Below are 11,742 nucleotides of genomic sequence, written 5' to 3' on the forward strand. Positions count from 1 at the left end.
TTTTTATGTGTGTTGGAAGCTACCCAGAGTGGCTGTGGCAACCCATCCAGATGGGTGGGGTATAAATAATAAAATTATGATTATTGTTGTATTATTACCAGCACCTGTTCATGTCTATGGGGCTTGCATGGTGGACTGTGCCCCCTTTCAATTATTCTGCTCAAAACCAAAACGCCTTGGATTACCGGTCCAGATGCTGATCAGATTAGGGAACGAAGAACATTGTCAGGACTTGAGTATCCAATCCGAGAGTGTGTGGGAATTTGTGCCTTCCATGTGCTCCATAGGTAGTATGACACATAAGCCCATAAAACTAAAATAAGCGAACTCTTCTTTCTGACATGTTCAACTTTTGAAAGAAACTAGAAGTCCCACCCATTCCCCTATTGCAATTATTCAGTCAGCACATACGAAAGCAATGGGATAAATAAAAGCTGACCTTTCTCCTGTCATTTCTCGTGTCAGTGTGGTGCTAAAAACAGGCATCCCCAATCTCGGTCATCCAGATGTTTTGGACTACAATTCCCATCATCCCTGGCCACTGGTCCTGTTAGCTAAGGATCATGGGAGTTGTAGGCCAAAACATCTGGAAGGCCGCAGGTTGGGGGTGCCTGGCTTAAACTGTGCTGTCAGCCTTCTTCCGGCCCCCCACCCCTACCTCTCCCAATACAGTCGTACCTTGGAAGTCGAACGGAATCCGTTCGGGAAGTCCATTCGGCTTCCAAAATGTTCGGAAACCAAAGCGTGGCTTCCGATTGGCTGCAGGAAGTTCCTTCACCCAATCGGAAGCTGCGGAAGCCCCGTCGGACGTTCGGCTTCCAAAGATAGTTCGCAAACCGGGTTTCGATCGTTCGGGAGCCGATTTCTTCGGGAGCCAAGGCGTTCGAGATCCAAGGTACGGCTGTGCCTGTTTGGGCAATCTTTTGCCATAGAAAAGCCAGCTTGTGATTTAGTGAACACCATTGTCGATAAAACAATGGATACGTGAACAAGAGTGCTGCCGCTTCGCGAAATCAAATCAGCTACTACGAGCCGCACAGTTCACCTGCAACAACCCTTGAAGTTATTCACTGGCGCTCCCTGGCCGTGCCTCCAGTCGCTCCCTTTGGAGTTTGCTCCCGCTGGCCGACAACTCACGGCGCATGAGCCACATGGTCCAGAGTCCAGGCAGACAAAAACAACCCAGATTCCCCCTTCGCAGCTGAGCTACTGGCAAGAGGGCCTCTGTTCCCTACAGATCCACACAACACCCTCAAAATGGAGTACATAAACGCCCTGGTGCCATCGACATTGTTAAAGTGAGTACAGATTTATTTATCTCTCCTACCTTCCTTCTCCAAGGAGCTCAAGGGGGGAGGGGTGTACATGGTTCCCCCCCCCCTCCTGATTTAATCCCTGTGAAAACAACCCTGCGAGGTAGGTTAGTCTGGCAGTCCAACACTCTTAACCGCGGCAGGCATACCCTGCAACATTCTCTGATGAAAATATGGTTGTCCAATTTAATAATAATAATAATAATAATAATAATAATAATAATATTGTTTATACCCCACCCATCTGACTGGGTTGCCCCAGCCACTCTGGGCAGTTTCCAACATATATAAAAACATAATAAACCATTAAACTTTTTTTTTTAACACCTTCCCTATATGGGGCTGCCTTCAGATGTCTTCTAAAGGTTGTATAGTTACTTATCTCCTTGGCTTGGGGGTCGCATAACTCCAGACCCTCCAGCATTTCTCCCATGAAAATAGGGACTTCCTAAGGAAAAGCGGGGCATTCGGGTATCAAATCAAAAACCAGGATGGCTCCTGTAAATCCAAGATTGTCCCTAGAATATAGGGACACTTGGAAAGGATGCATTGGGGGCGGGGGGCTGGATGGAGGCTTCTGGGTTTATACCTTGGGCATGCAATACTTTCTACCATCCTTTCCCCCTTCCTTACAATCATAGCTGTCAACTTGTCCCTTTTCTTGCGAGGAATCCTATTCGGAATAAGGGAATTTCCCTTTTAAAAAAGGAAAAAGTTGACAGCTACGCTTACAATCCTTTAGCCAAACCCGTCTGCTAAGGTCTGAAGGATCTTTTGCCTTCTAAAAGCAAACTCAGCTGGTGAGAACAGATATAGTATAGCCAATACAGTCATAACTCGTGTTGCGTACGCTCCATGTTGCGTACGTTCGAGTTGCGCACCTCCGCGACCCAGAAGTCCTCCACGGAGCGCGCGCGACGCACGGGTGCGCAGAAGCACAAACTTCCGTTTTTTCTTCTTTAGTTCATTCGCATTACGTACGCCCGGGTTACATGGCGCAACCCGGAACGGATCGCGTACGTAACACAGGGTACCACTGTATGGGGCCAATGGGAAACATGTGTGTGGGAGATTGGAATGCTTGGGGGAACCCCAAGCTTTGAATGAGTACGAAACATCTTAGGAGGGACCTAAGGTAAAGGTAAAGGACCCCTGGACGGTTACGTCCAGTCGAATTTGACTCTGGGGTTGCGGCGCTCATCTCGCTTTCAGGCAGAGGGAGCCAGCCTTTGTCCCCAGACAGCTTTCCGGGTCACGTGGCCGGCATGGCTAAATTGCTTCCGGCGCAACGGGACACCGTGACGAGTGCCAGAGAGCACGGAAACGCCATTTCCGGCTGCATGCGGTACCTATTTATCTACTCGCACTGGTATGCTTTCAAACGGCTAGGGTGGCAGGAGCTGGGACAGAGCAACGGAAGCTCACCCCGTCGCGGAGATTCGAACTGACAGCCTTATGACCAGCAAGCCCAAGAGGCTCAGTGGCTTAGCGGGGACCTCAGATGACGACAGTCTGTTGCAGGGGGTGGGACTAGATGACTCTTGGACTCCCTTCCAACTCTTACCATTTTATGAAAAATACAGGTCACTGAGGACTAAGCAGGCTCAGTGGCCCCAGAACCCCGACTGGGAGGGGCACAAAAAACTAGAGGTGAGGGAGGAAATGTATTTTCCAAGAAAGGGGCGTGGCTAGATGGCGCCCTGAACAAGACCACTCCACGCTGCAACATTTTGCTGCAGGTCTACCATTAAACACAAGCAACGGCGTTGTCCACAGAACAAGAATCCCTGTTTGAATTCGCCAGCCTTTTATCTGACGTTCCGCCCAAGAAATAAGGGGTTTTGCTTTATTTATAGAGTTAGCTGTCCTGTGGGCTGACAACAGAGCCCAAATCCATTAGCACCTCCTTCGCCACTTCCTCCTCCTGGAATTTGGACTTTGGCATCAACTCCCAGGGACCAGAAGAAACCGTGATAAGCATTTCCACATAGACCTAATAAATTGCGTCTTTTCGTGTACTCTGGTTGCAAGCTGAATTAAAGGACCAATAACAGCTGGATAGCTCAGTTGATTAGAGCGTGGCGCTGATAATGCCAAGGTTGCAGGTTTGATCCCTGTGTGGGGCAGTTGCATATTCCTGCAAGATGATTCTCAGGGTCCCTTCCAAATTTACAATTCTACAGTTCTATAACCCTATGGACTAAAGAGTTTGAATGCAGTAGATATGGAGGCAGGATACACAGAGGGGGGCCCTCCAGACCAGTGTTGGTTTCTTGAGGGTGCATCCTGCAACAGGTCATTGATGCAATCCTAGCGCCTAAGCGCTGCATTCCTCCTGGATCATTCCACTTTACGGGTTTTATTTCACAGAATCATAGTTGGAAGGGACCCCGAGGGTCATCTAGTCCAACCCCCTGCCATGCAGGAATCTTTTGCCCAATGTGGGGCTCGAACCCAGGACCCTGAGACTAAGGGTCTCACGCTCCACCTTCCGAGCTATCTCTTCAGTCCCAGGCTGATTCCCCAATGTTATTGCATTATTTGCTGGCTGGAGGGGCGACTTTTGCACTACAGCACAACAAAAGGGGGGGGGGGATGAACCGGAACATTGGCAGTATGAAAAGTGACCAGATTTCAGAAGAGAGTTACAGGGCATGCAATCAGTTAGAAAGAAAGCAGACAGAGTACTCCCCAAAAAGTCCTTTTTGTTGGAGATAATTCAGATGGAAATTCCCAGTCAAAAAAGGTTATTTATGTATGCCACTACTGCAGCCTGTGTTTCGTTATCCCCAAAGTGGAAAATGAGTGAGGTCCAAACTAAAGAAGAATGGCAACTTCAGCTGATGGAATATGCGCAGTTTGCGTACCTAACATATACAGGGTGAGGCCCCGTGAAACATGTGTACTCTGTATCCACAGGGCCTCTTTTAAAGGACTCACCCTGTAGAATAACAGAACAAGAAGAACACATGTTTAAAGAAGATTGGGAAATGCTTATTGAATATATGGGGCAGAAATTGTGTAAACTTTAAAAAGGTGGCAGCATTAAGATAAATTCAACAGTGTAAACAAGTTTTGATGGATGTAATAATAGAATACTGAATGGTTTTGTTTATGTAAAATATGCAGGGATTTGTGATAAAATGAACCATGGAAAGAGAAGAAGGGAAGTCATTGACATTTTAAGGTTGTTTAAATGAATATTCTAATTCGTTCCGGAGGTCCGTTCTTAACCTGAGGTACCACTTTAGCTAATGGGGCCTCCCGCCACTACCGCACGATTTCAGTTCTCATCCTGAGGTAAAGTTCTTAACCCGAGGTACTACTTCCGGGTTAGCGGAGTCTGTTACCCGAAGTATTTGCAACCCAAGGTGTTTGTAACCCGAGGTACCACTGTACAGCGGACGCTCGGGTTGCGAACGTGATCCATGTGGGAGGCACATTCGCAACCCGCAGAGTTTGCAACCTACAGTGCCGCATCTGCGCACACACCTGGGTTGCAATTCAGTGCTTCTGCGCATGCGCAAAGCATGATTTCGTGCTTCTGCGCATGCGCGAGTGCCAAAACCCGGAAGTAACCCGTTCTGGTACTTCCAGGTTTGGTGCAGTGCGCAACCTGGAAACACGCAACCTGAAGCGGCCGTAACCTGAGGGAAAGAAAGCAGGCAGAAATAGCATTTGCAGGCAGAAACAGCATAGGGTCATGTATAACTGTCCTGATAACATCAGAAGTGCAAATCGTCACAATCGAAAGGGCGCATGGAAGAACACAGGTCATTACCAAAAGTTCAGTTTCTCTGTTGGGGTGTTGACCTACTCCCAGCCAGGACACTTTGCACATGCTCAGAGGCATGCTATGGCAGCCGGGTCGGGACCTTCTGGGCAACCTCTCTGTCTCTCTCTTTCTCACAGGTCGGTGTCGAGTGCGAGCTCAGAACTCACCCGGCGTGTCTGGGCTCCGAGCCCCCCAACCCAGAGGCCATTCCGGGTCTGTGACCACAAGCACAACATCCGCAAAGGTCTGACTGCGGGGACCTTGCAGGAGCTGTTGGTCAAGGTGAACACCCCTTCCCTCCCGCCAACCTTCCAGCCTCCACTTCTGATGCCAAGGCCCTGCCAGCCCACACTTGGCCAGCAATCCCTTGGTTAAAGCCAGTCTGCTTCGGCCTCCATTTTCTCATCTGCGAAATGGAAGCAGTGGCCCACATCGCAGTGCTTTGCTTGACATTAAGATCTCTTGCTTCCCCAGGCAAGGGAGACCCTGCTGATCTCGGGCATCGTTTCCTTGGTGCTGGAAGAAGATGGCACCGTTGTGGACACAGAGGAATTCTTTGACGTCCTAGATGATAACACGGCCTTGATGGTGCTGGAGAAAGGGCAGAAATGGAGCCACGCCAGGGTAAGCGGAAAGGGTGTTGAATGGAAGGCCAGCGGGAAATTACAGGCTAGGCTTCCTTTCCATAAGAATTCTAAGGTGTCGTAAATGAAATGAATGTTCCTAAGTCACAAGATAAATACACATACATGAGTACCAAGAACAAACTTAGTTGGTCTCTAAGATGCTACTGGAAGGAATTTTTTTATTTTTTATTTTGTTTTGACTATGGCAGAGCAACACGGCTACCTACCTATGTCTGAAAGAGTACAGAACTCATAACAACAACAACAACAACAACAACAACAACAATTTATACCCCGCCCATCTGGCTGGGTTTCCCCAACCACTCTGGGGGGTTCCCAACAGAAGATTAAAAGCACGATAAAATATCAAACATTAAAAACTTCCCTAAACAGAGCTGCTTTTAGATGTCTTCTAAAAGTCAAATAGTTGTTCATTTCCTTGACAACTGATGGGTGGGCATTCTACAGGGCGGGAGCCACCACCAAGAAGGCCCTCTGCCTGGTTCCCTGTAACCTCATTCTCGCAGGTAGGGAACCGCCAGAAGACCCTTGGAAGTGGATGTCCATGTCTGGGCTGAACGATGGGTGTGGAGACGCTCCTTCAGATATACTTGGCTGAAGCCGTTTAGGGCTTTCAAAGTCAGAACCAACGCTTTGAATTGTGCCCGGAAACATACTGGGAGCCAATGCAGGTCTTTCAAGACCAGTGTTATGTGGTCTCGGCGGCCACTCCCAGTCACCAGTCTAGCTGCCGCTTTCTGGATTAGTTGCAGTTTCCAGGTCATCTTCAAATGTAGCCCCACATAGAGCACATTGCAGTAGTCCAAGCGGGAGATAACAGAGCATGCACTACTCTGGCGAGACAGACAGTGGGCAGGTAGGGTCTCATCCTGCGTACCAGATGGAGCTTGTAGACAGCTGCCCTGGGCACAGAACTGACCTGCGCCTCCATGGACAGCTGTGAGTCCAAAATGACTCCCAGGCTGCGCACCTGGTCCTTCAGGTGCACAGTTGTCCCATTCAGGACCAGGGGGTCCCCCTCATCTGCCCACCCCGTCCCCCAAAAGCAGTACTTCTGCCTTGTCAGGATTCAACCTCAATCCGTTAGCCACCATCCATCCTCCAACCGCCTCCAGGCATTCACACAGGTCCTTCACTGCCTTCATTGGTTCAGATTTAAAAGGTATAAAAGATTTAAATACTTCCTCTGCAGAAAGAAGTATCTTGGAAAAACCTCACCCAATGGTTCTTTTCACTTACAAATCCTTCAAATCCTGTCTTCATAAGGGCAGGGTAGGCCTGTGACTTGGATTCAATAACTAAGGTATTTACCATTTCAAAAGAAAGGCCTAGACTAATTACTCCAAAGAATCAAAATCCTACCATTTATTAATTTCTAAGGTTTAGGAGGTTCCCCCTGGAGTGTAAGTGGGTTCCCACGAGGCAAGACACAGTGATAACAGCAAGAACCTTGATTGAACTAACAGAACTGGACAACAGGGGCAAAGCAACTGCTTATATACATTTCTGAAAGCCTGGGCCACTCCCCCTCCCAACATGATTGGCTGTCTAAACTTCCATGCTGCGAATCACGACTCAGAGTTCAAGGGCCAATGGCAGAGGCCCAAATCCTGAAATGTTCTGTGATTGGACATCATGCATCGAATCAGAATACAGGAGCTCAAAATCCTTAGTCCAGACTCAAGCTCAGGCAAACACAGACCACTGAATACACAACACACAAACACACACCTCAACACCCAAATCATTGCACTCTGCAGCCAAGGGCCTCTTGCAGATACCATCTTATCCAGAAGTCGGTTTCACACAACGCAGGAATCGGACCTTTAGTGTGGTGGCCCCAGCCTTTGGAATGCCCTCTCATCGAAAATCAGACAGGCACCAACTCCTGTTGCCTTTATGGCGGGACCTTCCTCTTTCAGGTTGCCTTGTAAATTGAGATCTTTCCCCATCTGCATCTGTACGGAACTGTTTTTAAAATGCATTGATTTTTTAATCATTTGCTAGCCGCCCTGGGCAACTTTAGGAGGAAAGGTGGGGTATAAATTTAATTTATTAAACCTCTCTCTCTCTCTCTCGGAGGTTTTTAAGCACAGGCCAAATGGCCACCCGTCAGTTAGTTGAGATTCCGGCATTGTAGAGGGTTGGACTGGATGACCCTCAGGGTCCCTTCCAGCTCTACGGTTCTATGATTCTGCCTGTGTCGTACAGGGCAGCAGCCGGTCGTATGCGCTCAGCGGGGAGAAACCGAGGAACAGCCGTGACATTGCCCGCATCACCTTTGACGTCTACAAGCTCAACCCCCGCGACCTCTTTGGCAGCCTGAACATCTCGGCCACTTTCTACGGACTCTACTCCATGAGCTGCGACTTCAAGTGTCTGGGGCCCAAGAAGGTGCTAAGGTGGGTCTAGAAACCAGCTTTCCCCCACATCTCCCCTGAAGCCATGGGTTCAGGTCCTACCCTCCAGAGCAGGAGGAAACAAGCTTGCTCCACCTTCCATGCGACAGCTCTTCCGATATTTGAAGGTGGCTATCATATCTCCTTTCTCCAGTCCTTTCATGAGCTGGGAAACCTCTGAACCCTCCATATCAGGCACCCCCAAACTCGGCCCTCCAGCTGTTTTGGAACTACAACTCCCATCATCCCTAGCTAACAGGACCGGTGGTCAGGGATGATGGGAATTGTAGTCCCAAAACATCTGGAGAGACGCGTTTGGGGGTGCCTGCTCCAGATTATGGGTGGACTTCAGCTCCCATCCCCAACACCAGCCTATTTGGGCAGTGGGTGGGGATGCTGGGAGCCCAACACCATCTGGAGGGCCACAGGTTCCCCACCCGTAGTTTATAGAATCGCAGAGTTGTAGAGTTAGAAGGTACCCCCAGCGGTCATCTAGTCCAACCCCATGAAATGCAGGAATTGCAGCTCAATCAGCACTTCCCTCTTGCTGGGATAGACTTCGGTCCTTCGTAATTCTCCACTTTCCTGTCCCAGCTGCTCCCAAGAAGTGTGGCTCCTAGGATTAAGTCAAGGCAGGGCCTCTTTGGTAGCAGCCCCCTGAATGAAACACTGCTTCCAAAAGGCGGCTGATCTGACCCATCCTTAATTGCCAACATTTGGTGGAGATCATCCTCTTCTGATCAGTATTGGTTAGCAGTGTCTTACCAAATCACCTCTTATCTGCATGGCTCATGGGGGGACGGGACCCTCCTGGATGTTCCTGCCCATTTTTCTTCCGATTGTGTGTGTCCAGGTATGCTAGATGGATTGCTAAAATGTTTTATTTGGTTTAATCTTTTTTGTTTGTTTGTTTAGATCAGGGGTAGGCAACCTAAGGCCCATGAGCCGAATACGGCCCAATCGCCTTCTCAATCCGGGGGCATAGGAATTCGTTCATATATTATTTTTTTCCCAAATATAGTCTGGCCCACCACATGGTCTGAGGGATGGTGGACCGGCCCACGGCTGAAAAAGGTTGCTGACCCCTGGTTTAGATCACCATACTGTTCTGCAAGTTTTCTAAATAGTAAAAAAGAAAGAAAAAAGTCTCCCCCCATTTGTGGGATACTATCCCCAGGCGCCTTCAATATACAGGTGAAACTCGAAAAATTAGAATATTGTGGAAAAGTCCATTTCTGTAAGCAATTGTTTTTATTAGCTACTGGAGTTTAATATATGAGATAGACTCATGAAATGCAAAGCGAGACATGTCAAGCCTTTGCTTGTTATAATTGTGATGATCTCATATATTAGTTTCACCTTTTAAGTTGAATTACTGAAAGAAATGAACCTTTCCACGATATTCTAATTTTTCGAGTTTCACCTGTACACCTTTAGGCGCCAGGCGAAAATGTTCCTCTTCCACCAGGCCTTTGGATGATTGACATCCAATGCGCCTTCAAATGTTGGGGCGGGCGGGATTATTGGTTTGTTGTCTCTCCTGCTTTTAATTACCAGTATGCATTTTGTGTACAGTGGTACCTTGGTTCTCAAACTTAATCCGTTCCGCAAGTCCGTTCCAAAACCAAAGCGTTCCAAAACCAAGGCATGCTTTCCCATAGCAAGCAATGCAAAACAAATTAATCCGTTCCAGACTTTTAAATAAAAGAACCCCTAAAACAGCAATTTAACATGAATCTTACTATCTAATGAGACCACTGATCGATATAATGAAAGCAATAATCAATGTACTGTACAATACAATAAATAAGACAGTATTGTAGGTGATAAAAAAATCTTACCTGCACTGATGATTGTCATTGTTTGCATGACAATCAGTCACACAATCAATCAACCAACCAACCAACCAACCAACCAATCAGTAGCTGAACGGGGTTCCACACGGTCACAAAAACAAATGAACTGAAAAAGCCTCAAAAACAAAAAGCAAAATAAATAGCAAACACAAAAGCGCCAAAATTAATCTGTTCCGGGAGTCCATTTGACTTCCGAAATGTTCAGAAACCAAGGCGCAGCTTCTGATTGGTGCAGGCGCCCCGGAAACAATAGCCGACAGCCTCATGGGACGTTCAGTTTCTGAAAAAAATTGAAAAATGGAACACTTACTTCCGGATTTTCGGAGTTTGAGAACCAAAGCATTTGAGAACCAAGGTATCCACTGTATTGTAATTATTCTGTGACCCGCCCCGAGACCTGCGGGTATAGGGTGGTATATAAATTCCATAAATAAAATTAAAATTAGTTTTATCTTCTGAGCCACTCTGAGATCTACGGATGAAGGGAGGCATACAGATTTAATAAATTATAATAATGGGACACACACACACACACACACACACACACAACCCAGCACTAATATAATTTGTTCCTCTTTCCTTTCCCCCCCAAGGGAGATCTTGCGTGTGGCATCCTCCGTCATGCAAGGCATCGGGCACATTCTTCTTGGGGCATCCCACTACATCCGCCGGCTCCTGGATGGGGGCGAGAACTGGCACTCGCATGCCCGCGTGAGCTACGAACGCTGAAGGCTGCCACCCTCCTCCTCCTCCCTCTCCTGAGACAAGATTCCTTCCCGGCACCCGCTCTTTCGGCTCCAAAGAAATCCCAGATCTCTGTTTTGGTTGGGGGTGATAATTAAAAAGGGTACAGTGGTACCTTGGTTCTCAAACTTAATCCGTTCCGGAAGTCCGTTCCAAAACCAAAGCGTTCCAAAACCAAGGCGCGCTATCCCATAGAAAGTAACGCAAAGTGGATTAATCCGTCCCAGACTTTAAAAAAACCCACCTAAAACAGCAATTTAACATGAATTTTACTATCTAACGAGAACATTGAGCCATAAAACGAACGCAACAATCAATGTACTGTACTATAAAATAAATAAGACAGTATTGTAGATGATAAAAATTTGAATTATTATTATTTTTCCTTACCTGCACTGGTGGTAGTCAGCTTTTATCGATTTCCACAGTCACACACTCAATCAATCAGGAGCTGAACTGGGTCCCACACAGTCACAAAAACAAATGAACCGAAAAAACCGAAAAAACAAAAACGCAAAATAAATAGCAGAAACAAAAGCGCCAAGCTTAATCCGTTCCGGGAGTCCGTTTGACTTCCGAAATGTTCGGAAACCAAGGCGCAGCTTCTGATTGGTGCAGGCGCCTGGGAAACAATAGCCAACAGCCGCATCTGAGGTTCGGCTTCCGAAAAACATTTGAAAACCGGAACACTTACATCCGGGTTTTTGGCGTTTGGGAACCAAGGAATTTGAGAACCAAGCACACAGGAAACCTTGAACCATACCTTCCTTTTGGCACAGAAATGGTTGGGAAGGCGGCAACTAGCCGCCGTGTGGCAGGTTCTGCCATCTTAACAGAGATGAAGCAGGGATGAGGAAATCTGCTTCCTGCTAGATATTGCTGGACTACAATTCCCATCATGCCTGAGCACCGTCAGGAGCCGGTGGAGAGTTCAGCATCTGGAAGACTCCTGCTGGTTTGCCCATTGCTGGTTATTAATATTATTTCTCCAGTGCCTCCCTCGCAAAA

The 11,742-nt window shown here is 47.6% G+C and overlaps 1 protein-coding gene across 1 annotated transcript; it reads left to right on the forward strand.

Moving 5' to 3' along the window:
* The first annotated feature begins 1,131 nt into the window (after positions 1–1,131).
* CIDEB (cell death inducing DFFA like effector b) lies at positions 1,132–10,875 on the forward strand. Its single transcript, XM_033170671.1, has 5 exons — positions 1,132–1,298; positions 5,226–5,370; positions 5,563–5,712; positions 7,947–8,137; positions 10,584–10,875. The coding sequence occupies exons 1-5, from the start codon at positions 1,258–1,260 to the stop codon at positions 10,717–10,719; spliced, it is 663 nt and encodes a 220-aa protein (XP_033026562.1). The 5' UTR covers positions 1,132–1,257; the 3' UTR covers positions 10,720–10,875.
* Positions 10,876–11,742: the final 867 nt, after the last annotated feature.

Source organism: Lacerta agilis, chromosome 14, assembly GCF_009819535.1.
Source record: "Lacerta agilis isolate rLacAgi1 chromosome 14, rLacAgi1.pri, whole genome shotgun sequence".
NCBI classification, from domain to species: Eukaryota; Metazoa; Chordata; class Lepidosauria; order Squamata; family Lacertidae; genus Lacerta; species Lacerta agilis.

Excerpts from the sequence above, each read along its gene's own strand:
- CIDEB (XM_033170671.1), top strand. The coding sequence starts at position 1,258 with ATGGAGTACATAAACGCCCTGGTGCCATCGACATTGTTAAA. Across the intron at positions 5,371-5,562 it reads TGCAGGAGCTGTTGGTCAAG|GCAAGGGAGACCCTGCTGAT; the intron begins GTGAACACCCCT and ends TTGCTTCCCCAG. Across the intron at positions 5,713-7,946 it reads AGAAATGGAGCCACGCCAGG|GGCAGCAGCCGGTCGTATGC; the intron begins GTAAGCGGAAAG and ends TGTGTCGTACAG.